We start from the raw sequence: 24,353 nt of genomic DNA on the forward strand, positions 1-24,353 counted from the left end.
ATGGTAAGTTATGAACACGAAAGTATTTTCAATCTTAATAAATTCATCATGACTGATTACATCAACTGAAAATACTAATCGCAAAAGCGTTATGCAAATTTTATTTCAATTCTCAAAAAAAAAAAAAAAAAAAAAAAATTAATTAATAAACACCAAAACATTAAAGTATTCGGACGCGCATATCTAAATAGATCATATGAGATTAAAATATAATAAAATAGTTTATAATCAAAGATAATAATATATTATTTAAAATCACTTTTCAAATATAAAATAAAAGATGTAAGAAACAGTTTTCGACATTGATAGAAAAAGTCCGGAAAATAGCTACAAGTAGCGAAATTTGCTTACAAATTAATTAAAAGTTGGTGTCAAGTAATGGGTATCTTTTTTTGAATAGTAATTTTATTTTTCACAAAAAAGTATAAATTTCGATAATTTCATCATAATTGCTGAAAGTAAATTGTTATTTTATATTTAACAATCATATAAAAAAATGTGTTTTTACCCTGTTTAGGAAACCGCATAGGATTCGATAAATTCTCATAAATTCCCATAGATATTTTATAAAGAATAAATTAATTCTATGAGAAGTGATATAGTTAAATATAGGGGCTTATACATCCAGCATTAAGAATTTATCAGATTTTTGAAGCAGGGTATTCAATGTTAAAGAAAAAGTGTATAACGATGCTCTGCTTTTTGCAGTAAAAAATAATTGTTAATAATTTGTAAAAAATTAACAAAAATATTAATTAAGATTATTTCGGCATCAAATTTGTCCTAAAAATATTCTATAATTTCATGTACTTGAAGTTCCGAACATTTGTGCAACGAAAAAAAGCTATAAAATCTTGAAAAAACCAAGTACCTGGTAGCATTGAAAATCATGAGAAAAATCTCAATCAAAATATATAATAAAAAAAAATTATCCGAACGTACATGGTGTGCGTTTAAACAATAAATTTCCTTGTTATCGTCATTTGTCTGCAGTTTACTAAGATTCAGAATCGATCATAGGAATTGAGTGTAACAACAAGCGTGTAGTCCAAGTTTACACACTTGTCGACAAACATTGCAATGCGGTGAGCAAGCTATAAAAATTTAACACGGCGTTAAAAATCTATAAAATGACTACAAAAAAACTATAGTTTGCGTATGACAAACATGGGGTACACTCCAAGTGTGTCAAAATAATACACTTACTTATAGAGTGGATTTGCAGTGAATTACTTTACTCAATTAAATCGTGACGCACACCAAGTACATTCGGATCATATTTTTTTTATTATATATTTGGATTAAGATTTTTGTTATGATTTTCAATGCTACCAGTCACTTGGTGTTTTCAAGATTTTATAGCTTTTTGTAAAGTAAATTTTTTCCATTCATAAAAAGCGTTGAACGCGTACTTAGCGCGATTTTTTACAGAGGATGTGTTTTTGGTGGGATATAGATTATCACAACATTGAAAAACATTAATGTACTTACTAAAGAGACAATCACAAATTGATATTATTTACTCTCTACAAAAAATACTTGTTTTACCTTCGATAAAAATATTCCTGTGATTCAACAAATATTCCCAAGTGAAAGAGAATAATGTCAATTGAAGATAGTCTCTTGAGTAAGTACTGGAATGATGTTTTAAATGATTTAATAACTAGGGGAAGGGGAGGGGGGCAAAATTTTTAACATGAAGTGTTTGGGGGGGGGGGGGGGGCAAAATGGACCACTGAGGCAAAATGGGCCATTGAGGCAAAATGGTTCCCCCAGAATTTTTAATATGAAAAGTGGTGGGGGGAGGGGGGGGAAGTAAAATGGGCTGTCCAGACTTTGAAAACCTACGAATATTTTTTAGCCAGACGAGTTCCTAAATGTTTTGAACAGAAATGATCAAAGAATTATGATAAGGGCTAAACTAGGTCACGAGTTCAACAGCACTATTAACTATAATTTTTTTCAAAAACAATTTATTCTATATAAACAAAAATAATTAAAATATAAGTAAAATAAAAAAATTAGTAATAAAAAAAATAAAAAATAATTAAAAAAAAAATAAAAGTAAAAAAAATATTAAAAAAAAAATAAGTAAAAAAAGTAATCAAGTAATGTAATTATTAGTTGTTACAACGAGTGAATAAAATATAATAAAGTAAATTTTGAAATTATTACTTTTTGTAACAAATTATTAAAATATTGTTATTATTTCAATTCATTTACAATCATCACACGTGTATTTGCTGAGTTTTTTTATTCTTAACTCCAGCACATGAATCGTGGGTCCGGTGTTTGTATTTATCACATTGGACCCATGGCTCCGCAGATTCAGAATACAGTTTTGTGCAAAAAATTTAAGCTGCATCTTCTTCTGATTGCTTAAATTTATTTTTACCTTTTTCCTTCCCTTTAATAGTCATTTAATTTTATCTTGGATCTTCCACTATCACATTTTTACGTTCTTCTTTCGCTCAGCTAGAGTATTTATATATAACTGTTGCGTCATCGCACTATATTTAAATTCAAATAGAATTGCACTTCCGGCAAATAGAGGCAGCACCAACTGGAACCTAGTCTATAAATTCAAACTTGGACACGCGCAGTTCGGCGCATGCGCATCTTCTTTTTACTGCCTCGTGTATCGAGAAGACGGCTGCCATTATCTTTCGCTACATACATTCAAGAAATAACACGTGTTATATTTAATCGCATAATTTTGCGATCATTTCGAGTAAATAATCAAAAATAAAAGGTTAATTAATTCCGCCAATTATCGAGCTCCGTAATTATATGATCATTTATATAATTCAGTCAATAGAACTCAAGAAATTGATTCTTTAAAACTCACGGAATTCAAGTGATCAACGACCACGTTTCTGAAAAAGTTAATTCGACGGAAACCATTACAGGTGTTTAATTATTCATTAAATAATTAATTTAAGTGCTCATAAACTTAAAAGACTCAATATCATAATTATTTAATTATTATTATGCTCAATATTTTAATTAATCTAAAAGACAATTCTCGTTCGGTAGCCTCTGCAATCATGCTACCACGTGTTCAAAAAATAAATTCAATTCAGTGTAATTTCCCAGTGAACACATGACCTTGTTTTGACGTCATACGTATGTCATAGAAATGTCACGGCATCTTACGTGAATTTGATGTCAATCTGATGTTCTACATGACTTTAATATGATGTAAAAACTAGACATCAGATTGATGTAAGCATGACTCTTGTATGACATCACAGTTATGACTTATGTATTACGTACGCTTGACATCAAATTTACATCACATTGTTATGTAGTAATAAAGTCATTATTGTACGTAATAATGACGTAATTTTAAAATTATACATTTATGTCAGTAGCAAAGTCACGGTTATGCGTAATATGGATGTTACTCTTAAATCATATCTTTACATCAGTGACAAGTCAGTATTTTATGCAATGCTGATGTAATTTCTGAGTCATAGTGTTTTTATAATCTATTTATTAAAATAAAACAATCATAGAATGAATTTTCAAAAATATTTTTAAAATAAATGTGTAAAAATAACAACTAAATATCGAACATTTTTGGGGCCAAAGTTATCGATAAACTCGATAATAATTATCAGACGTTTTAGATTTAAACATTAGCGTGAGCATAAAAAAAGTAACTTTATTTTTTTAGATGATATACCGAAAATATAATTGAGGATGAAAAAGAAAATGTGACGACAGTTTGAACTTTTTTGATATTATGATTGTAAAGTGTAGTATTGCAATTTTTCAATCGATTGAGTTTTATAAAATTTTGTGAAATTAATTAATGTTTCGCGAAATTTTATATCAGATTTTTTAAATTCACATCACAACAGAAAATTAAAAAATTTGAAGATACTTAATAAATTTATATATAATTTTTTATAATTATTATCGAGGCCGACAAATATTGTTTTTATAAAATTTCAAATAAGTTCATGGATTTCTTTTAAATTTTGTAAAAATTCATTACGAAAACTTATGAACTCTGTCTTTATCGGCATTTCACTCTTAATACATCAAGTAAGCATAAGACGAACTCTCGTGATGTGGACCAGTGAACGTTCAGGACTACCAACCAAGAGGAGCTGTGTTCGAACCCAGCAGACGCCCAGGATTCTTTCATAATTTACGGCTATCAATTCTTGTTTCTGAATTTGTAATGCGTTTGCGCGGTAATAATCAAATAAATAATTCGGTATTCAATTTTTTTTTCAAAAATATTTTTTCCGGATTGATAATTTTGACATCACCCATATGTCATACTGACATCATGGAATGTCACACAGACATCACATTTACGTCACGTATACGTCATTAGTTTTACATCATAATCTTACGTAAAAAAGTGTGAAATAATGAATCACACCTGACTCATTCGTGACTTATATCTTACGTAAATTATGACATAGCGTAAAATTACTCTGACGTCAAATTTACGTCAATGTGTTTACTGGGTTATTACGATCTCATTCAATACAATCAAATTAAGTGATCAATAATATTATAACTCAATGAACTCAAATATTCATGCATTTTGTGCTATTAAAAAATAATCATTAAGTGTTCAATTATTAAATTCGCTCGGTAACCTCTGAATTCATGTTACTTATTATCATGACATTTTTGCAATCAACTCAGTGTTCAACTAAACTCAATTTAGTTATCTCAATTATTTCAATTAATTACTCGAGCTAAATTTTAATAATTTGCATTCAATTAATTACGTATTCATGAGCCCAGACAATTAACAGTATTAATAAATGAAATCAACGATTTAATTGCGTAACCCAGTGATATTATGTGCTGTGACAAATAAAGATATTGTTATATTTTTTAATATGCGTATTTTTCCAATATCCCAACCACCAAGCAGTCCTGGCATGTATTTATTAAATTATTATTACAACAATAACGAACTAGTTAAAACGGCAGTACTACTATTTCTTGTTTTTCTCTGCCTTGGTTTACGTTGAATATTATTTTTGGTCAGAGACAGATCACTGTTCGGAGATATTGTGAAGCTTTCTAATTGTCACCTCTTGGCTCCTTTATTTTCGCTCATATCTATTGAATCATCACTATCATTAAGAAGTTTTTTCAAAGATTGTTTCCTGTATTCATCGGCCGTGGTTTTTTAAGAATGGGCGATAACTTCTTTATCTTTGCATACGAATTGAGCCGTCTCAGCTCCAGAATTTGTTTCTTGCGCTGTATCTGCCACGAATGTAATTGTGCTCATTCGACGGCTCATTGATTGTAGTTCTGGTTCTTCGGTTGCTTCGACTTGAATGTCGGTTACGTTAGTGTCATCCTCAGTAGCATCGTCAATGTCAGTACCAGGATCCAATTTACTTTCGGTATCACTACTGATCGTTATATAATTATCATCATCATTCGGAGAACCATCAGTAGATTTTGTTGAACTTTTGGGTTTCAACGCATCAGCTGCTACAAAATCCTTTACATAAACTTTTCTGTCTTATGGTTTCTGGTTTCGCCGCAGATGTAAAAGCTGTGTTATAGATCTTAGAGATATCGTTAGCTGTAACGTCACGACCTGGATGATCTCTAAACCACTTTTTGATTTCATCGGAATAAGCAATTGATGCTGGACGCATGAAACTTACGTCGATCGGTTGCAGTCGATGAGTACAGTGTGGCGGTAAACATAAAATGATTACATGATGCTTCCTTGCATAATCAATCACTTCTAAATTTTGAGTGTGAGTTGTGCGGCCGTCTATGATCAACAATACAGGCTTATCTTTCGTCGGTTTAACTCTTCCTACAAACCATTTAAACCAATTAGAGAAAATTTCACTATTTACCCAACCACTCGGATGACACTGAGCCTAACAATCATCAGAAACGATTCGGGATAAATTAATTGGTAATCGTTTTCGAGGAAGAACGAACATCAGAGGCGAAAAATTCCTTGAAGCAGGCACACATATTTCTGCTGCAACCAACTTCCCTCGCTCTGCAGATGTCAACACACCAACTTGTTTTTTACCCTTGGTTGCAATGACTAGATTGACGTTTCGGAACTGTCGTCACTCCAGTTTCATCCACATTATAAATTCGGTCAGGTATAAATTGATATTGGTCGATAAGCGATTGTAACAAATCATAAAAATTATTAATAACGATTTTGTTAAAACCTGCAGCACGAAATTTAGAAGTTGCTTCTGGTTTTCGAATTGACAAGTGTTTTTTATGACGCTTCAAAAAAGCTTTACACCAGTTTCATCCAGCCGTATTATTTTTAAAAGGATGCTTGATACCATTTTTCTCCGCTAATTGGTACACAAGCAAACATAGTTCCTTAGTAATCAAGCCATACAACCGACTCTCTTGTTCCTTTAAATATTCTACTAGCTCTTTTTCTTGAGTCGGACTAAAAGATGCTTCCTAAACGTACAATTAAAGAATCCAACATCTTGTAACGGGGTAAAATTTAATTCATCATCAAGGAAAATCGTGGTTTCCCACGGCTGGCCAGTTACCCGAGCCGAAACCCCAAATAAGTACCCGTTAGAGTTGTTCGACTTGTCGCCGGGTGCGCTAATTGAAGAAGCTCGGACTTCTGTCCCAAAATTAATTAAGTGGGGAGACCATTTTCCGGAAGTTTCCGAAAATGGCCGAGCTGAAAATATATAATAACAGGACAGCAGCAAAATCGGGAAGAGTCGGTCGAGCCGACAAGCCTAACGAACGTCCATCTGCCGTGAGCCTTATCCAGAAGACCGGAAACCAAGGAAAGCCCAAGGGAAGCTAGAGAGACGCCAACAGTATCATCCGGTGAATAAGTGTAAAGTTTAATGTTAATATCGAAGTGCTGTGCATAAATTAATTCTCGGCAGGTAAGCTAGAATTATTAAATTAACTTACATCGAGAATAAAGTTGTCAGAAGTATTAACAACTTTGCGTCTTGAATAGAGCAAATTCTCGGCGGGGGAAGCCAGAATTTATTGTAAAGAAATAAAATAATAATTAACCACGTGTTTGGTCAAATAATTCTCGGCAGCGAGGCCAGAATTTATGAATCATTAATTGTAAATTAAGGAGTAGAATTTCTCGGCAGGAGGCCAGAAATTATAATAGTTATTTAGTCTTTGTTATATAATAAATTAATCGGTAAATTAATAAGATAAAACTTACAAGACTGAAAATCAAGTGCTGTGAAAATCGCGATAAAAGATTGAGATTTTAATTAATTAAAATTGAGAATAATAAGTTGATGTCCGAAAATTGTTAAAAGAAAATCTAAAGTTCAACACGAAGAGCGAAAGACACGGAATCGAGAGAGATAGCGTCAGTTATTCGAGAAAGAAATCTAATACTTGATGGAAAATTTTACTGGTAAGATTTGGTGAATTAAAATAAATGATTATATAAAAGAGGAAATTGAATTTAACTAAATTAAGAAATTTTAGAATGTTTGTGAGAAATTATAAGAAAATTAAATTCCTTGTGTGTGTGTGAATTAAGTCCAGTAGACGGAAAGTAGATTAATCAACGTGTGTGTGTGTGTGTGATAGGAAATAATTCCAGGGGAATTTTTTTATTAATAATTTTGAATTAATTAGATCCAGGGGATCTCGCAAGTTGCCTATTTTGTTTAATATAAAGTCCAGGTGACTAAATTTTATTTAAGATCCAGGGGATCAGGCCGGTGGCCAAGTTTATTATAATAAGTCCAGGGGACTCAGTTTTATTAAGATCCAGGGGATCAGGCCGGTGGCCAAGTCATTATAGTAAGTCCAGAGGACTAAAATTTAATTAGATCCAGGGGATCAGGCCAGGAGCCAATCAAATATTTTAATTTATAAAGTCCAGGGGACTAAGTATTTAATCTAATAAAGTCCGGTGGACTCCGATGTAATAAAATAATTATAAGTAAAGTGAAACCCGATGGGGTAAAATTGGTTGTGATAAATAAAATTGTTAATTATATTAATAAAAGTATTGTGTAATAAATTTAATTCCTCATCCTATGTCACTCTTATAAAATTCAACGACCCTGAAATTTTCTAAACTTAACATCTCCGGTTCTGGAAGGCCGAGTCTTATCTTCCAGTGGCGCCCTTATTAAAATCAATTATTAAAGGGGCCGAATTTGACAAGATTGAAAATTACCCTGTTACAATCTTAAAATAATGGACAACAAATATAAATCAAATCAAGTATCAGTAAATTTGAAAGTCATAGTCTTTATTAAAATTATGTTTTTCAATGATTGTTTCTAAATCAGAATTAACTTTAAAAACCTTAATTCGGCGTTGCAATGTTGATCGAGGAATATGGTACAACTTAGCACGAGTTTTAAATCCCATCATTCCGTTAATAACCTGATCAATAGCTTTTGCCATTGATATTTCACACCATGACTGACGTCCATTTTTTTTTATAGCTGCACACCATATTCAATAAGTTATCATTGGTATTGCTTGCATTTGTTAATTAATTAAATGACGTTTTACAAGAACTCGATTATCAAATGTTTACTGGATGGAGTTAACAGACCATATTATCCAGCTGATACGCATACGTTTCAGTATGTAATGTGTGCGCATGCATGCAGAACTTTAAAAAGTGAGCATGCGCAGTTTATTTCAAACATTATATGTTTCGGCGCGAAAATTCAATTTTTTCCAATTAACCGAGTAGTAATTCAATAGAAAACTTTGAATTAAGTTATTTTAAGGTCCAAATCTTCACTATCAACTCTTTCTTATACTAAATACATAGCAAGAAGTTTCAAAATATAAAACAAGCGAGAAATATACATTTTGTTGAGGGCCCGTCTTACCCAACTTTTCAGGATTTTTTTATTTTGAAAGACACAGCAAATTAATACCAAAAACAGCAGAAAGAAAAAAAAGTGAAGCAAGCTGAAAAACTCACATCATAAAAATTTTTTGAGGGAGGAGGGCATTTTGGCCCACATTAAAAAATATTTTTTTTTTCAATAGACAGAACAAATTAAAGTCAAATATTGGGAAGGGAGTAAATAAAAGTAGAACACGTAAAAAAAAAAAAAAACGGGGATTTGATTCTTTTTTTCTTAAGGAGCCCATTTCGCCCCCCCCCCTTTCCCCTATAGATAAAAAAACTTGTAAATAAAAAAATCAAAAATTTTCATTTTCACAAGCAATCCTGATCAGAACATGATTTTTTGAATGAATTTGATATTTACATACAAATAACTCAAGATCGAATTGGATTTCGAAAAAATTTGAAAGATAACTTGTAGGAAATGGAATGGGTTTCAAAATAAGTTCTGCGACATTTTGTTACAAGTCTGATAGTTCCACCGAAAAAATCGAATAATATCGAAATTTATAATATTTTAAACTCAAGCTTGAAAAAACTTACGAATGAGGAGATTTATCAAAAAATGATAAGAGATTATTTTTGTAAATCGTTTAATTTCCTATATGACCGTATTTTTGTTTATTTGATCTATTGATCTGTTAATAAGTTAGAAAACCTTAAAGTTTGAAAAAAAAAATTTTCATCTGTTATTTAAAGGATAAATCGAATTTTTCAATGAGTTAGATCTGTAATTGAGATAGAATTTTTTTTACGCGAAAATTTTCCTTTTGTGGTGAACTATGATTCTGCTACTTGAGTTTGGTCGTCCGGTAGTAATAGCCACAGTGATTATTTTTAAAATATTATTTGAAGAACGTTTAAATTGGTCACATAAGTATACTTCGAGTCAAATTTCTACACACGGTTATTTGATAAAGTTTAAATTAAATCGAATTATGCCGATAAAATCTGTGGGTGTTGCCACATCGTTGCCGTTTATTGCCTGCAATTTTCTACCACCGAAGATTGGGCTTACGTCGTTACTGCCACGTCTACTGAGGGTCATTTTTCACCTGCACCTACAAGGATGGAGCACGCAGTAAAGTACAGCGTAAGAGGGATTCCGTTTTCCCCAATCAAAATTATACTTGGTCTCCTCCCGCGTAAAATATATTTAATACTTAATTGCTATAAATTTAATTGTAATTTCAAATTAATTCTATCGGGGAAACTTTTATATTGTAAAATGGGTATTTGGTTGAATAAATATAATATTTTCACTTTGATAATGTAAAACCAAATTTTTCACTTAATGAATCACCAGGTCATTTCCTTTTATAATTTACTAGCGTATATGTTTCGCACGCCAGCGCGCGCGTGTCATTTTTCATATATTTAGTTTAATGTATATTTTTGTGACATTTGCATATATTTTTTTGCTGTCGACTAATCACGTTACGAATAGTTTGGCTTCACAAATATTTCATCTAAATTTTATTATAGGATAAGCGCAGATTTCAGTGAAACGAGGTGTGCCCTCCAGCTCACCGACAAATTTAATTAAGTTAATTATAAGTAACCTTAGGTCAGAACAAGAGCTAGCCCAGCTACCAGGCCGACCAGTTATAGTTTATATATTTTATATGTCCACGCACACAAAACTCCTGAAAAAAAAGCGCCGTACTATTTCAAGCGTATAGGTTTATATATTTTATATGTCTACGCACACAAAACCCCGGAAAAAAAACACCGTACTATTTCAAGCATATAGGTTTATAGATTTTATATTTCCGCTCACACAAAACCTGAAAAAAAAGGGATACTGTATTATTTTATTGACGATATTTAATCATGAGGATATTTTATCCAGAGATATTTTGTCGAGAGATATTTTGTCGCGGATATTTTGTCCGCGGAAATCAACGCAGGTAACCGCTTGTCATCATGCAAGATGGATGGCAAAAGCTATTTATATGCTAAAAATTTTCTTATTTTGTGAATAGATATCACTGTCGCGAACTGAGGGTTGTGACGTTAATTATATTTACTTAAATCAATGAATTCTACTCTTTTATCACACGAGGTTACTATGATCAGATATGGAGATCCCCAATTTTAAACTACAAGTTTCCGATCTTTAAATCGCTCATTGCCTCGATGATTCGAATCTATACCATTGACTTACCTTGACTAGTACTAATCGGCTTGTACTAGGAAGGAATCCGATACATAATCCGCGTGGCAATAGGGGGTTTTGGATAAGTATTATGGAAGGATGAGTGGATTTTGTGAATTATAGGCACTCGTGAATACTTCGTTTCCTAATATTTTATAATTACTTTGAAGGTTGGAGAGATTTTAAATGAGTGGAATGAAATTCGTGATAATAGGAGATATATTATTAAAAATTCCTTACAGTTAAATTGAAGTGTGAGCTTCAATTGCAGGAATATAATGCTGATACACCGAGTTTACACAATGTATCGTTAATTGTCTTTATAATGTGGTTGAGTATTTCTACAACAAGAGGTATCAACTATAAAGATGACAATGCTTATTGGCAACTCGGATAACTAGTCCCTTTGGGTGAACGGATTACCGTATTAGTAAAACTTTATGATAAATTTATATGAAATTGGCCAGAAAATAGTAGTGATACTATTTGCCTCTAAGATTCCAAATTATTGGTAGAGACCAGCGGAGCTTACTTGCTCGTAACAGACTGACAAAAGTTGCCATATTTCCGGGGTTTATATATTCTTAAGGAAGTTGGTTGTCCTTCTTCAATAAGCGTTGATGTGTTGATACCTCCTTAGCTTGGTTAACTCTTTTTCTTTGAAAAGTACTTCAAGTGACCTAATCAGGTTGACACACCATCCAGTTTAATTTTCATTTTGTCATAAGGGATGGTAACAAAATTTATGATCGTAAATTATCATTTTATAGCTTTTCCTAAAATTTGACTTTTATTATCATGAACCTTAATTAAGTTAATATTATTTAATTTAATCAATTTAAGTCATAATATATGTGTACCTTTCGTTACATCACTGAGATGAGAAGAGAATAAACTACGAAAAATATATCTTTTTGTTGCACAACGATGTTGATTTTTTTGTGATTGCAGAATCAATCAAATTTTTTGACAGGTTTAAATTAAAAACAGAAATTCTTCAAATTCATTTATCTCAATGGACTGAAGACCAAAGCTACATTCGAGCTTTAAAGTTTGTGAAGACTTGATCAGTGGTAAATGATTTTGTTGGAAAAGAAGTGAAATTGATGCAAGATTTTTCCAGACATTATTCCGAAGATGAAAAACAATTGAAAATGTATTGCAATTAGTTCAGCATCATATAGAACAGTTTCCTGATTCTTTAAAAATAACCACTATATTATAATGTACTAGTTTTAAGGTAGAATATATTGAGTTTCATTTTTACTGCCCCAGGTGAAAATATTTGGCCAATAATAGGCCGAAACAACTTAATTTGGCCGAAATCACGCCGAAACTATAAAATTTTATTGAAAGAGGCCAAAATTTGGCCGACAAATTTTTTATGTTATTAAATAAATCAAAAAATTTTTATTCTTCTTAAAGAGGCTGAAATTCTGCCGATATTTGGCCGACAAATGAATCAACCTGTTTTCGGCCAGAATATATTTTTTTTCAATAAAATTATCGCGAATAAAAATCTTTGGCCGAAAACAGGCCGAAATTTGGCTGACCGTCGAATCGGCCGGTTTTCGGTTATAGTATTTTTTATTAAATAAAATTATGGTACTTAAAAAAAATGTCATGCAACTCAAAATAGAACATAAAAAATTTTCAAGTTGTGGTACTTAAAAATGTATTTCAAAATTTGGAGAAAAATTATGTTTTCAATTTATAAAATGTTTTAGTAACTCACTGAGTTATAATTTTATACAAAACATAGTGAAAACATTTAATTATTTAATAGTGAGAGTGACATAATCTTTATGGGAATTGTTTATATTTTGGTACAATGAAATTTTCTTTCGTGGTATCATTGATGTAAGTTATATGACAGTTCGTGGCTGAGTGAAAATATGTTAATGAGCAAAAGTAAAAAATCGATTTCTTGAACTTTATACAAGCAAAATTTTTCATTATTAACTGATTATAGATTTAAACAGTTATTTCTCATAAAAATATGTAAAAGAAGCTGGTAATTTTTCCGTAGTTAATATAAATGTCTAAATATCCCCCATGAAAAAAATTTATAAAATAAATATATGTTAAAATCAGAGGTGCTGAACAAAAGTTTTACTCAAATTCATTTTTATTCATGGAATTAAATAGTTAGCTCTATGTGAGTAACGACTTTGAACTGAATTATACTGTAGGCGCCAGAAAAACTATAGAACCGAATTAAGTATAATGAGTAGCTAGAAAACTACCTGGTATCTGATCCTAAAATCCATAAACTTAAATACTTAACTATATGAGTGAACTAACCGAAGCTCCGAAGACACTGCTGTATTCATGAATACTATACCTAGCATTTACGCTGTTCACACTACATACAATTCAAACACTCATGAGGCCTACTCTTGAAGAAAACCTCACCGATTTAAACTCATGAACAAAACTGTCTGAATAATACTGCCACTCATACCATTAAATCATTCATGCAATGCAGTCCCACTCGATGGTGCTATTAGTGATATCATATTTTAATATATGTCACCAGAAAAATTCATATAACCGTACATAAGTCGATATAATTAATTCTCAATTTCTTAGAACTCGTCGAATTTTATAAGATTTGACATTATTGATTTATTTTCAAACTACTTTTTCGACTCTCTTTTTTTTAGATTTTATAATAAAATTAAATATAGTACAGTCAGCTTAACGGAACTCAGAATGCTGAGATAGAAAAATTTGGAACGTGTTGAAATTTTGGAGGGTACTTTTAATTAATATTAATAATTAAAAAAAAGTTATCGACAGAAAACCCTGCATGACTATTTTTTATAAACAAATAGTGCGTTTCGTAAACGAATATACTTATTTTCAACTTCCCGCTAAGAAAATTGTAAATTTTCAAAAATCCGGGAAATTATTGTGTGTTTGTGTATGTGCGTGTGTATGCGTGTATGGATATAAACTCTTTATATCTTTTTAATGAATTGTGAGATTTAGATGGTTGAGGTGGCAATCGAAAGAGTTTGTTAGCCGTCAACTTTTCTAGAAATTTCAAGTCGATCGATTAAATAGACTCTAAGATATAGAAGAAATACAAAAAAAAAAATTTTTTTTTGCAGTTTTTTTCAAATTTTTCAGAAGTGGCTTGATCGATTGATTCCAAAATCTAACCAGCTTTAGCATTAAATAAAACGCGTCAATTGTCGCCTCAACCATCTTAATCGGTTTATTCGTTCAAGAGATATCGATCGAGAAAGAAATGGTGAAAAAAGGTTTTTTTCTATTATCTTTAAGGCGACTTATCCGATCAATTCCAGAAATTGATCAGATCTGGAACTCACTAGAACGCGTCGATTGCTGCCTGAACCATCTCAATCAGTTGATTCGTTCAAGAGAAACCGTTAACGAAAGAATTAAAAAAAAATTTTTTTTTTTTTAGATTTTTTGAAATTTTTCAAAAACGACTAGATAAATCAATTTCAAAATCTGATTAGCTCCAGGACTCTATAAAACGCGTCGATTGCCACCTCAACCGTCTCAATCGGTCATTTCTTTTGAGAGATATCGTTGAAGAAAAAATGGTAAAAAACGGTTTTTTTTCGAAAACAACGGCATTCAAAAATATTTTCGAGCTCGAAGAGACTAGAATTGAAACAACTTAGAAAAAATTCCCGAACGAATCTATTGAAACAAAACAGGCTACTTGATCGTTTTAGGTTTATATTATTGAGCACTTTCAAGACTTGCTGACGGATCTGATTTAAAGATAAGTTATTGTAGATTTACCGTAAATAGAAGAAATTGCCGTGAAAAAAAAATATGCTGTCATTTCAAAATAAACTATGGTTTTATATTTGGTAAAGTTTAATACTATATGAACCGAACACCCTACATGTATCGCAAAATTTTATAAACACATGAGTTAAAAAATTGCATAATGAATGGAATTTTTTAAAATCTATCAGTCAAATTTAGTAATTAGACAAACATTAAGGCACAAAAGACAATTTTAAAAAATTAAAAATTTAATGTTTTAGAAACAAAAATGTTTTTGTTTTTATTTTATGAAATTAAGATTTTCGTGAATGAACAAACTATAGGATATTAGCAATGCATTGATTTACTCAAAAAAACTCCAAGTTTTTATTTGTAGATCTAAGAATACTTTTTTCATTAAATTCTAATCCATTTGCTCTTAATATTTGAAAATACCGCGTAATAGGAATTTACGCAGTGTGCGCATCTGATCGATGTAACTCTGTCTAGCTGTCACTCATCAATCTTATTTTTTATAATAAGAGTAACGACGGAGTTGTATACATAGGCTGAGCACACCAGGCGACTTTTCCCCATGTGTCGCTCAAGCTATGACGACGAGCGGCGATAAAGTTTTGACTCGCTGTAACAAATTTTTAAATGCTATAGAAAAAATCATGAAATATACCAATGAAACCTAAGAAATTTTTCATAATTGGATCTATTGCTAAATCATAAAACATTTATATTTACGGAGATAAAAATTTATAAAAAATCTTGGTAACGGTTGGCCCTACGGGACAGCCCTAAAACTTCTCGCTGTTATCGAGCTCAAAGAGCTACATTATTACATTATGCTATGATTCATTTGGGAAAAATTACATAAAAGCAATCGACTCGTTTTATTGAAGTCTAAAGCTGATTGAAATTTGAAATTGATTGGGATATCCTTTTTGAAGATATTTGGAAAATACTGTTTTTTAGTATATCTTTCTCCCACGATCTCTTGAACGAATAAACCGATCATGCTGGTTGAGGCGCCAATCAACGCATTTTGTTAAGTTCTAGAGCTGATTAAATTTTGTAATCAATCTATGGAGTCATTTCTAAGAAATATTGAAAAAACTAAAAAAAAAAATTTATGGCCGCAAGAGCCGTTCTGATCGGTCAAATAGTTAAAAAGTTATAGCAAGTTTACAATACACACACACGCGCGCGCGCATACTTACATAAAGCCACTCAGGCATCATCCTGAAAATGATCTGATTGCTTCCTAGGACCTCAAAACGTCGACATTTGATGAAAACCCGGTTTTCAAAAACCAGACCGAAACCAATAACTTCCCGAATTTTCGAAAATTTTTAATTTTCTTAGCGGGACATTGAAAAAAATCAAAAAAACATTTTCGGTTACAAAAAATCGAATTTTTGAGATACAGAATTGACTTTGGTGCCTAAATGATTGATTTATCCCTATATGTAAGTAGTTAAAATTTCCAAATATTCTGTATATTTTTCAGCAATCTAGTTGAATAAATTTGTACAAAAGTTTAATAATTAATAACTAACGTTCTAGTTATCATAATCGTCGTCAACTATTGAACCTTTAATGCTTATGATAAGTCGTGAATAAGTTACTATAATAGACAGGTAATTTATGAGGAAACTAAAATAAAATATCAAATGTTTACCTTCTTCTTATACTATCTTCTTCTAACTTGTACGCTAGGAACTCATCATCTAAGTTCCTCAAAAATTGTGGTTTTACCAGTAACGATCCCACAACTTCAAACAGTCTGACAAACCCCAACGGCGTGCACACTTAAACAAAAATAACTTGTCATTTTCATTCTCTTATAGGTACACATTAAATTGTAGTGTTACTATTTTTTTACTTTGATTTCTATCCGAACAAATTTACCTAGTAATATTAGGACTCCAACAAAAGATACGCACGAATACATAAAGAGTACATAATATCTCCATAAATCTGTAAATGAGTTTGAATTAGATGAGAGATATGAAACATTTATTGTTTTGCTTATAAATTAATAATTTGTTTAATAAAATTGGCACAAACTTTCGAATTCTACTATCATAAAATTTAGAATACAAAAAGTCATTATAATCCGTTTGATTTCTAACGATTTTAGGATCGGGCTGTTAGCCGTAAATTTGGCATGATTTTAACTAGCTTGTTTAGAATTAATGGATGGTTGAATGACCAGTACCCAACCCCTACACAGCCCCCTCATCATGTATTATTAAATAAATATGTGAATATTGCATTCTCATGAAAAAAAAAACTACTTTGTAATTAACTTTAATATTTATAGTATTTATGATATTAACATGCCGTTCATAAGGCACCCTCAGCACTTTCGCGCTTGAGGTGTGCAATACGTAGCTCAAATATCGTTAATAAGAATAAAGCATATATATGAGTACATTTCGCCATACTTGACAACAGATGTCATTTTTATAATTTTTTTCTTGCTGTTCATTTTTGTTATGAGGTGATACTTTCAGCTTTAAAATTACCGTTTAAGATTTAATAAAATTTGACACGCTCGTAGATAGTAACAAGAAAAATTTCCAACTAAATTTTGGGATAGCTACAGAGAGAAAATAAAACCGAAGAAAACTGTGATTTTTCATGTAGTTCACTGTTAAATGTTTAAAATTCCAGGTTTGACTAGTTCTCTGCAGTACGACAAATTTAATTTGATCATGCCCTTGATATTATCTACCATTATGTCAAATATTATCAAATTCTGAACGATCATTCTATAATTGAAGGTATTACCTTTTAAGGTTATTTAGAAAATACTCAACGAAAGAAACATTGCAAAGGTAAATTGATTTTAAACTAAAATACTTCATTTTAATTATTTAGGCTATGGTTTCTGATAATTAACAAAAAATCATCTAGAAAATCATAGGGCTGAGAATGAGATTGTTTTCTGTCATTAGCCAGTACTTGGGAGGGGGGGGGGTACTGGATGTGTGATTTTGTTTACTTAAATCAACATTCAACTTCTCGAAAGATGTCGAGTCTGAATAATTATTAGCTGTTATTTTTATTTAATTATTTAATTCCCCGGGAAAAAAATGTCATGTCTGACCATATATGAGCATTCATATATGATCATATACGAAAATTGGTCATGTCTGATCATATATGATTAGATATGATCATATATAATTAGATATGGTTGCGCGCGTTTTGGTCCCCGGGCGGAATATCCCCTGGACAATTGATCCCTGGATGGTTGATCCTATGGATTTCCATTAGACACGGTTTCAAAATGCGTTTGTATGGTGATGTGGCACTTGAACAGTGATAAGTCAGCCGTGTACACACAGATGGCGTTTATTCTACCTATGTATAGCCGGTAATTTACCATCTTATAATGGATTAAATAAAAATTAAAATATTTAATAATTAATTTTATTTAATACCGTTTGATGGACGGTGGCGTATAGGTCTAACCCATTTATAATTTTTATGGCTAGTTCAGTGTTAGGTATGAAGCAGGATGTGATGGAGGTGCCTCACTGACGATTCCACCATCACATCTGGGATGAAACCTAATACTTTTCGGTGTCTACTAAACTTCAAGTTTGGTAAAGATTATAAGTTCGGTGATTTTACGCGGCAAATTACACATTTTAATATGCGATATCTACTAATTATCAACCAGTTATTAGTTAGATATTTGGGTGTACACGTGTCAGATTAACATAAAAAAATTCGGCGTGTTAAGTGTCATCATTCTTACATTTACTCACAACATCAATTCCTATTTAGTGGTGTAACGCTAGATAGGAGTACAGGGTTAAAATAACCGAATGGGGGTTCAAGGAAATATTGTCGCGTGGGTATTTTGTCCGGGAATGTTTTGTCTGGGGATGAAACGCGCGGAACCATTAGATATAATCATATATGATTAGATATGATCATATATGATATACATATAGGTTTGACAAAAATTATTTAAACTAAAAAAATATTTTAATTTTATTGTTCATTAACATTCATTGAAATTTATTTATTTATAATAATTGTTTACTCATTATTCATTTTTCCATCGATGAAAAAGTATTCGTTATTTTTCTAGGATTCGAACCTGGATCCTTCTGCGTATCAGTTCAAGCTTGTACCACTTTGCCAAACCATGGACTTAATAGTTGGGACTATTCAATAGGTTTATATATTTATCTTAGAAATCTCAACAATCATTACGTTTATATTGATATTTTACCAGGTATTTGAGAAGTTTGTTTTCTAATGCGGATCAAAAAGTTTTTTTCATTTTCAACAAATTTAAAAAATAAAATTTAAACTTAAATTCAACTTAAAAGTTAAACTTAAGTTTTATTATACATGTTCATACCTGACCATATCTGATTTTATATGCGTTAATCATCGTGTAAAGAATTTTCATGTCTCTTTGTGCCTGACTACATCTGATTTTATATAAGTTAAACAATTTGTCAGAAATTTGATGTATTATCATATATGGTCATTTCTGACCATATCTGATCTTACACGAGTCGAACATCATTTAAAAATTTTTATGGTCTTCCATATATGGTCATGCATGACCATATATAATCTTATATGGATTGTATATCGGTTAAAATTTTTTTCATATTTTTTCATATTTGTTGATATATGTCTATACATGATTATATATGATCCTATATGGCCTGTATATCGGTTAAAAACTTTTAATGTATCTTCATACATGTTCATACACTAACGTAAAAAATGAAAGGAACAGAAAAATTTTATAAATTTTTGGGAGGCTGTAACTTTGTGAAAAATAATCGTATCCAGATTTAAAAAAGAAGAGCATTTTATAGCTTGAAATCTCTAGTTTCCGTGCATTTTTATTAAAAATTTTTTAAGAGCTCAGGCTATTGCACAAACATGAGAAATACCGCCAGACAAAAAATTTCTAAATTTGTTTTTTTTTTTTTTCTGAAGAGCCGACAGACCGTGGAAAAATTGTTTCAACTAAACCAATGCATAGGTTGTTTAAAAAATATTCAGCTTCAATTTGGCTTTTATTTAACCTCGTAGGACGATTTGTCGCAGAGATATCAGCCTTCAAATAAAAAATTATCTTTTTGGCTTTGATCATCGATATTTCAAGTACCAAAGATCACACAGTAAATTTAAGGGCGGCGTTAGAAACTTGAATAAATCCCCAATAAGACCCTTTCATCATTTTACTAAAAAAAAAAAATTTTTTTTTATATTTAACATCCATTGAAAGTAAGTACAAAAAAAGGACTTTTTTTGGTTTTTTCGTATTATATATTAGATAATATACTTAAAAATATATAATATAAATATTTTTTTAATCGGGAAAATGAACATTCAATTTTTCAGTTTAGCTCAGGAAAGAAAATAAAAGTACAGATTAATAAAGAAAGAACGGATATCTCAGTACATATTAAGTAGATCTGACCATATAGATGTTTACATGTAAGTGTGCGTTTCAATCAGGGGATGTCAATTTACAACTCTGACTTAAAAAAACTGAATTAAGCTTTTTTAGGTTTACAACTTGATATAGGCTTGGAATAAACCTTTCAGACTTGAAATTTTATATGTCGATAATTTATGTTAGCTTATATATTAACATTATAAAATGACTTATGTGTTTATAATATAATTTTCAATATATGGAGTTTATATAGCTTGAATAAATGCCAACATATAATATTATATATCATGCTTGTATATTTTGAAAATATATAATTATATAACTAAAACGGGAAAAAATAGTTATTTTAATATATATGACTTCTTATGCAAATAATTATATTGTAATATAATATGTGTTATATTATTCAGTATAATTTTAAGATATAAGATTTTTTCATACGGGTTTCTCTCGATAACTCGACGAAACTATAAAACGATGCCGAAAAATCAGCTGTTTCACTTTTCAATATGATTTTACTGTGCTGAAAAGTAATTTCCTATAGGAATTATGTATAAATCAGGGAGTGACCGGTCTAGGGTTATAGATGGTCGTATATGAACATGTATGACTCATATATGAACATATATGAATCATATTTAAACATATACGATTCATGTATGATCTTATATGGTCATATCTAATTATGCATAGCCAGATATGAACTTTTTTTTCCGGGTCACATTGCTAAATAATTGGTTTAGAATGTATACATGGGTCGTAATAAAAGAAAAATCTGGAAAGCGGTAGATCCTAAAGACCAGCCCCAAAACTCCCTAGTTTTCTCGAGCTCCTTGAGCTCAAAAACATTATTATGAATATCTTTTTGAGCTTTTCAAGCTGGAAAATTCTCTTAAGTATATAAGTTTTTTTAGTTCTTCAAACTCAAAAAATTAATGTCCTGCCATGAACTACGAAAATTCAAGAAATTAAATATAAATAAAAATAACGTTGGATTTTTCCGTACGAATGACTTTAAAGAAACGCATAAATTTATTTTAAACTGAATATAAGTAATTGAAATAGACTGAAAAGAGTTTTGAATTTGATCATAACCTCGAAATATAAAGTATTCGAGAAAATTCAGAGAACAGTACTTTTTAAATGTTTCGTTGACAATAATTCCTAAGTTAACGAACCGATTACAATAAATTAGGCAGTTATTAATAAAACTATTAAAATGAAGATATGGTAGAATTATTGGAATTTTCAGTGCATTGCCCTGGTGGAGGAGCGCAATGTCAAAAACGAGGCGTCGTTAAAACCGCTAAAACGACATAGTGTTTTTCAAAAAACGTGACACGATTAAAAAGTAAATAAATGATTGAAAAATGAGGGAATCTTGATAACAATGTCGAGCTATGATATCTGAGTCGACAAAAAAAAAAAATTTATAACAACAAGTTGTTATTTAGACAAAATAAAACGTAATTAATTGTAATACATCACAATGGGTACTTCGCAAGCGTTTTATAAACAAAAATGTATATTGTGTGTCATATCGATAACGTAGAAAAGTAAAATAATTTTTTTATCAATAATGGTGTGGCGAGGAGACAAGTAAAATAGTTATTTTACCGATAATCGTAGGTTCGTAAGAAAAGAAAGAGATGTCGCTTTGACATGAATTATAACATAAATGATAAAAGTGAGGCTCGAGCAAAGCGTAAAACTCTAAATAAGAAACGACATCGTTTTTCTTTCAGCTCTACGAGAAACGACGTAATGTTATCGAATAATTAATTCTGGAAATAATAAATAGATATATAATGCATTATCATCATTGCAAGGGTAAATTGATGGCTACTAAAAAATGCTGAATTCTTAATGTTAAAATTGATTTAGTTTAAATAATAAAAAATACATAAACGATATTAAATACCAGAGCAACATCGTTATCTTAGAAACGGCTCCCAAAACGAGATCAAATTACCAATGATAAATCTAATGCCCAAAATGAATTGAACGCTTATCATTAAATAAACTGCATTAAATAATTAATTTTTACTTTTATTTTTTACTGATTTCATAACAGCGAGCTCACTGAGTAATCATTTTTGTTATATGAACTGTCTACAAACGACATCGCTCCATTGTAAACGAATGCAGAATTAGCGTTTTGTTATTAAAGCATTATATATTAACAAAATAATTAAAATATTAATTGCATAATTCGACTATTTGGGTACTGATCATCAAAATTAACAGCATATCGTGAATGTATGCTGTTTAAGACCAAAGCGACATCATTATACTCGAGACGATTTCAAAAACGATGTCGAACTAAAAATAACGGTTTTTGAAACATACCGAGTTAATTCAACAGAAATAGATAATATCACGATTATCATTCAATAAATTGTATTCAATAAATGTTTCGTTTTTTTTACTTTAATCAACGCAGCAAGCGTACAGACTGACACTCTATATTGCGCGAAGTCTTCAAACGACATCGCTTTTCGTAAAACGATTACAGAAAGCGACGTTTCATTATTAATTTAATAATGGGGTGTATTATGAGATATCTCGTGTAAAAGAAAGGTAAATTATTGATTCTTTTAATTTTTCGAAATCGATATCTCTCGAACGAGTCAGCCACATATGATGTTCCCCACTGCAATCAATGTGTTTATTCAAGTTCTAGACCTGATATGACTTTGAAATTGATTGGTTTAGTATTCTTGAAGATCTTCGGAAAATATCAATTGTTAGCGTTTTCAATTACTCAAGTACTCCGTGCGTTTGGATACAGTCAAGCGCGTCAAGTGATTGAGTCTACCACCCTCTATGTTTGACAGTATATTTTGCTTCAACTGAGAGTTTCTTGAGGAAAGGAACCTAGTCGTTTGAACTAACTCTATCGTATTTGATATAACTCCGTAAATTTTTTCATTAAAAGAAAAATAAAAATTAGTTCAAGTCATTAATGCTGTTAATACAGTGATAATTTTTATTTCATATAAAATAATTGAGTTACACTCAAAGTAAATTTTAAAGTGATCGAAGGTATGAATTTTCAGTTAATTCAAAATTTTATTAAAGCAAATGAATTTTAGTGCTGAATATTTGAAGTTGATTTCAATTTTCTTAATAGTTTCAAAAATTTCATTAATATTTGAATACATGAAGCATGGTAAAGTAGTATATCCTATTCTACATCGTGACATTAGTATTTAGTATCAATGCTTCCATGAATAATTATTCTCAGAAATTAAACTTGGAATTACAAAAAAAAAATTATTTTAATAAAAAGTATAGTCTCTACTATATGAACAAAAATTTACAATTTATTTAATACATTGTACAGGAATTTAATTATATATAGTTCTATATAATTATATATCATTAGATAGAACTATATATAATTATATATAATTACATATAATTATATATATACATGTAAATATATATATATAGGGTCATTTCGCATGTATAATTATTAGGGTGGCGCAAAAAAACCGACTATTTTTTTTTTTTGATCTCGCATGAAAATTTTTTGGTTTACGATGTTTTAAGAAGCCTCTCCAAAAATTAGCTCGATAAAAAATTTTCAAGAGGTCACGCACGAATTTTGAAAATGTCAAAAATGATTGAAATTCGACTTTTTTATTTCTAAATTTTTTCTTTCTCGTAGCAGAAATAGTTTATACTTGTAAATTGATGTCTATGCTGAAAATTTTAGCCCAAAATTTGAATATTTAAACGGCGCTCAAGAATTTTCAATATTAACTGATAATTCGTAACTAATAGTTTGAATTAGTTGTTGTATTTTTTTATGACTCAATTAGTGTCATTTCAGTAAAATATAACTTTTCCATAACCAAAAATATACAGGACAGTCTCAAATAATAAAATTTGGTAAGTTTTGAATAAGCGAAAAAACCTACAAATTGAATTAAAAAATAAAAAAGTACGTAAATTACTTATTTTTTCTATTTCTCGGGTTATATTTTCGTTCACTGTGATGCCAATTGTTGGTGAAAAAATTGAGAAGCTTTATTATTAATATTTAAGGGTCGCTCAAAAACATTCAAAAGACAGCACTCGGAAACATTCAAAATTCTTGAGCGAGGTTT

At 30.5% G+C, this 24,353-nt stretch overlaps 1 protein-coding gene across 10 annotated transcripts in view; it reads right to left on the bottom strand.

The window, feature by feature from the left end:
• LOC103578088 (protein Lilipod) overlaps positions 1–24,353 on the bottom strand; it is a 118,589-nt gene that overhangs the window by 49,599 nt on the left and 44,637 nt on the right. For 9 of the 10 annotated variants that reach the window (XM_053736929.1, XM_053736928.1, XM_053736934.1 and 6 more), the window contains 2 exons: positions 16,701–16,769; positions 16,471–16,600 (listed from right to left, as the gene is read on the bottom strand). In XM_053736929.1, the coding sequence (XP_053592904.1) occupies positions 16,471–16,600; positions 16,701–16,769 (199 nt within the window). The remainder of the gene's footprint in view (positions 1–16,470; positions 16,601–16,700; positions 16,770–24,353) is intronic. The other variant, XM_053736933.1, reaches the window with a different exon arrangement.

Source organism: Microplitis demolitor, chromosome 2 (assembly GCF_026212275.2).
Source record: "Microplitis demolitor isolate Queensland-Clemson2020A chromosome 2, iyMicDemo2.1a, whole genome shotgun sequence".
In the NCBI taxonomy this organism is placed as follows: domain Eukaryota; kingdom Metazoa; phylum Arthropoda; class Insecta; order Hymenoptera; family Braconidae; genus Microplitis; species Microplitis demolitor.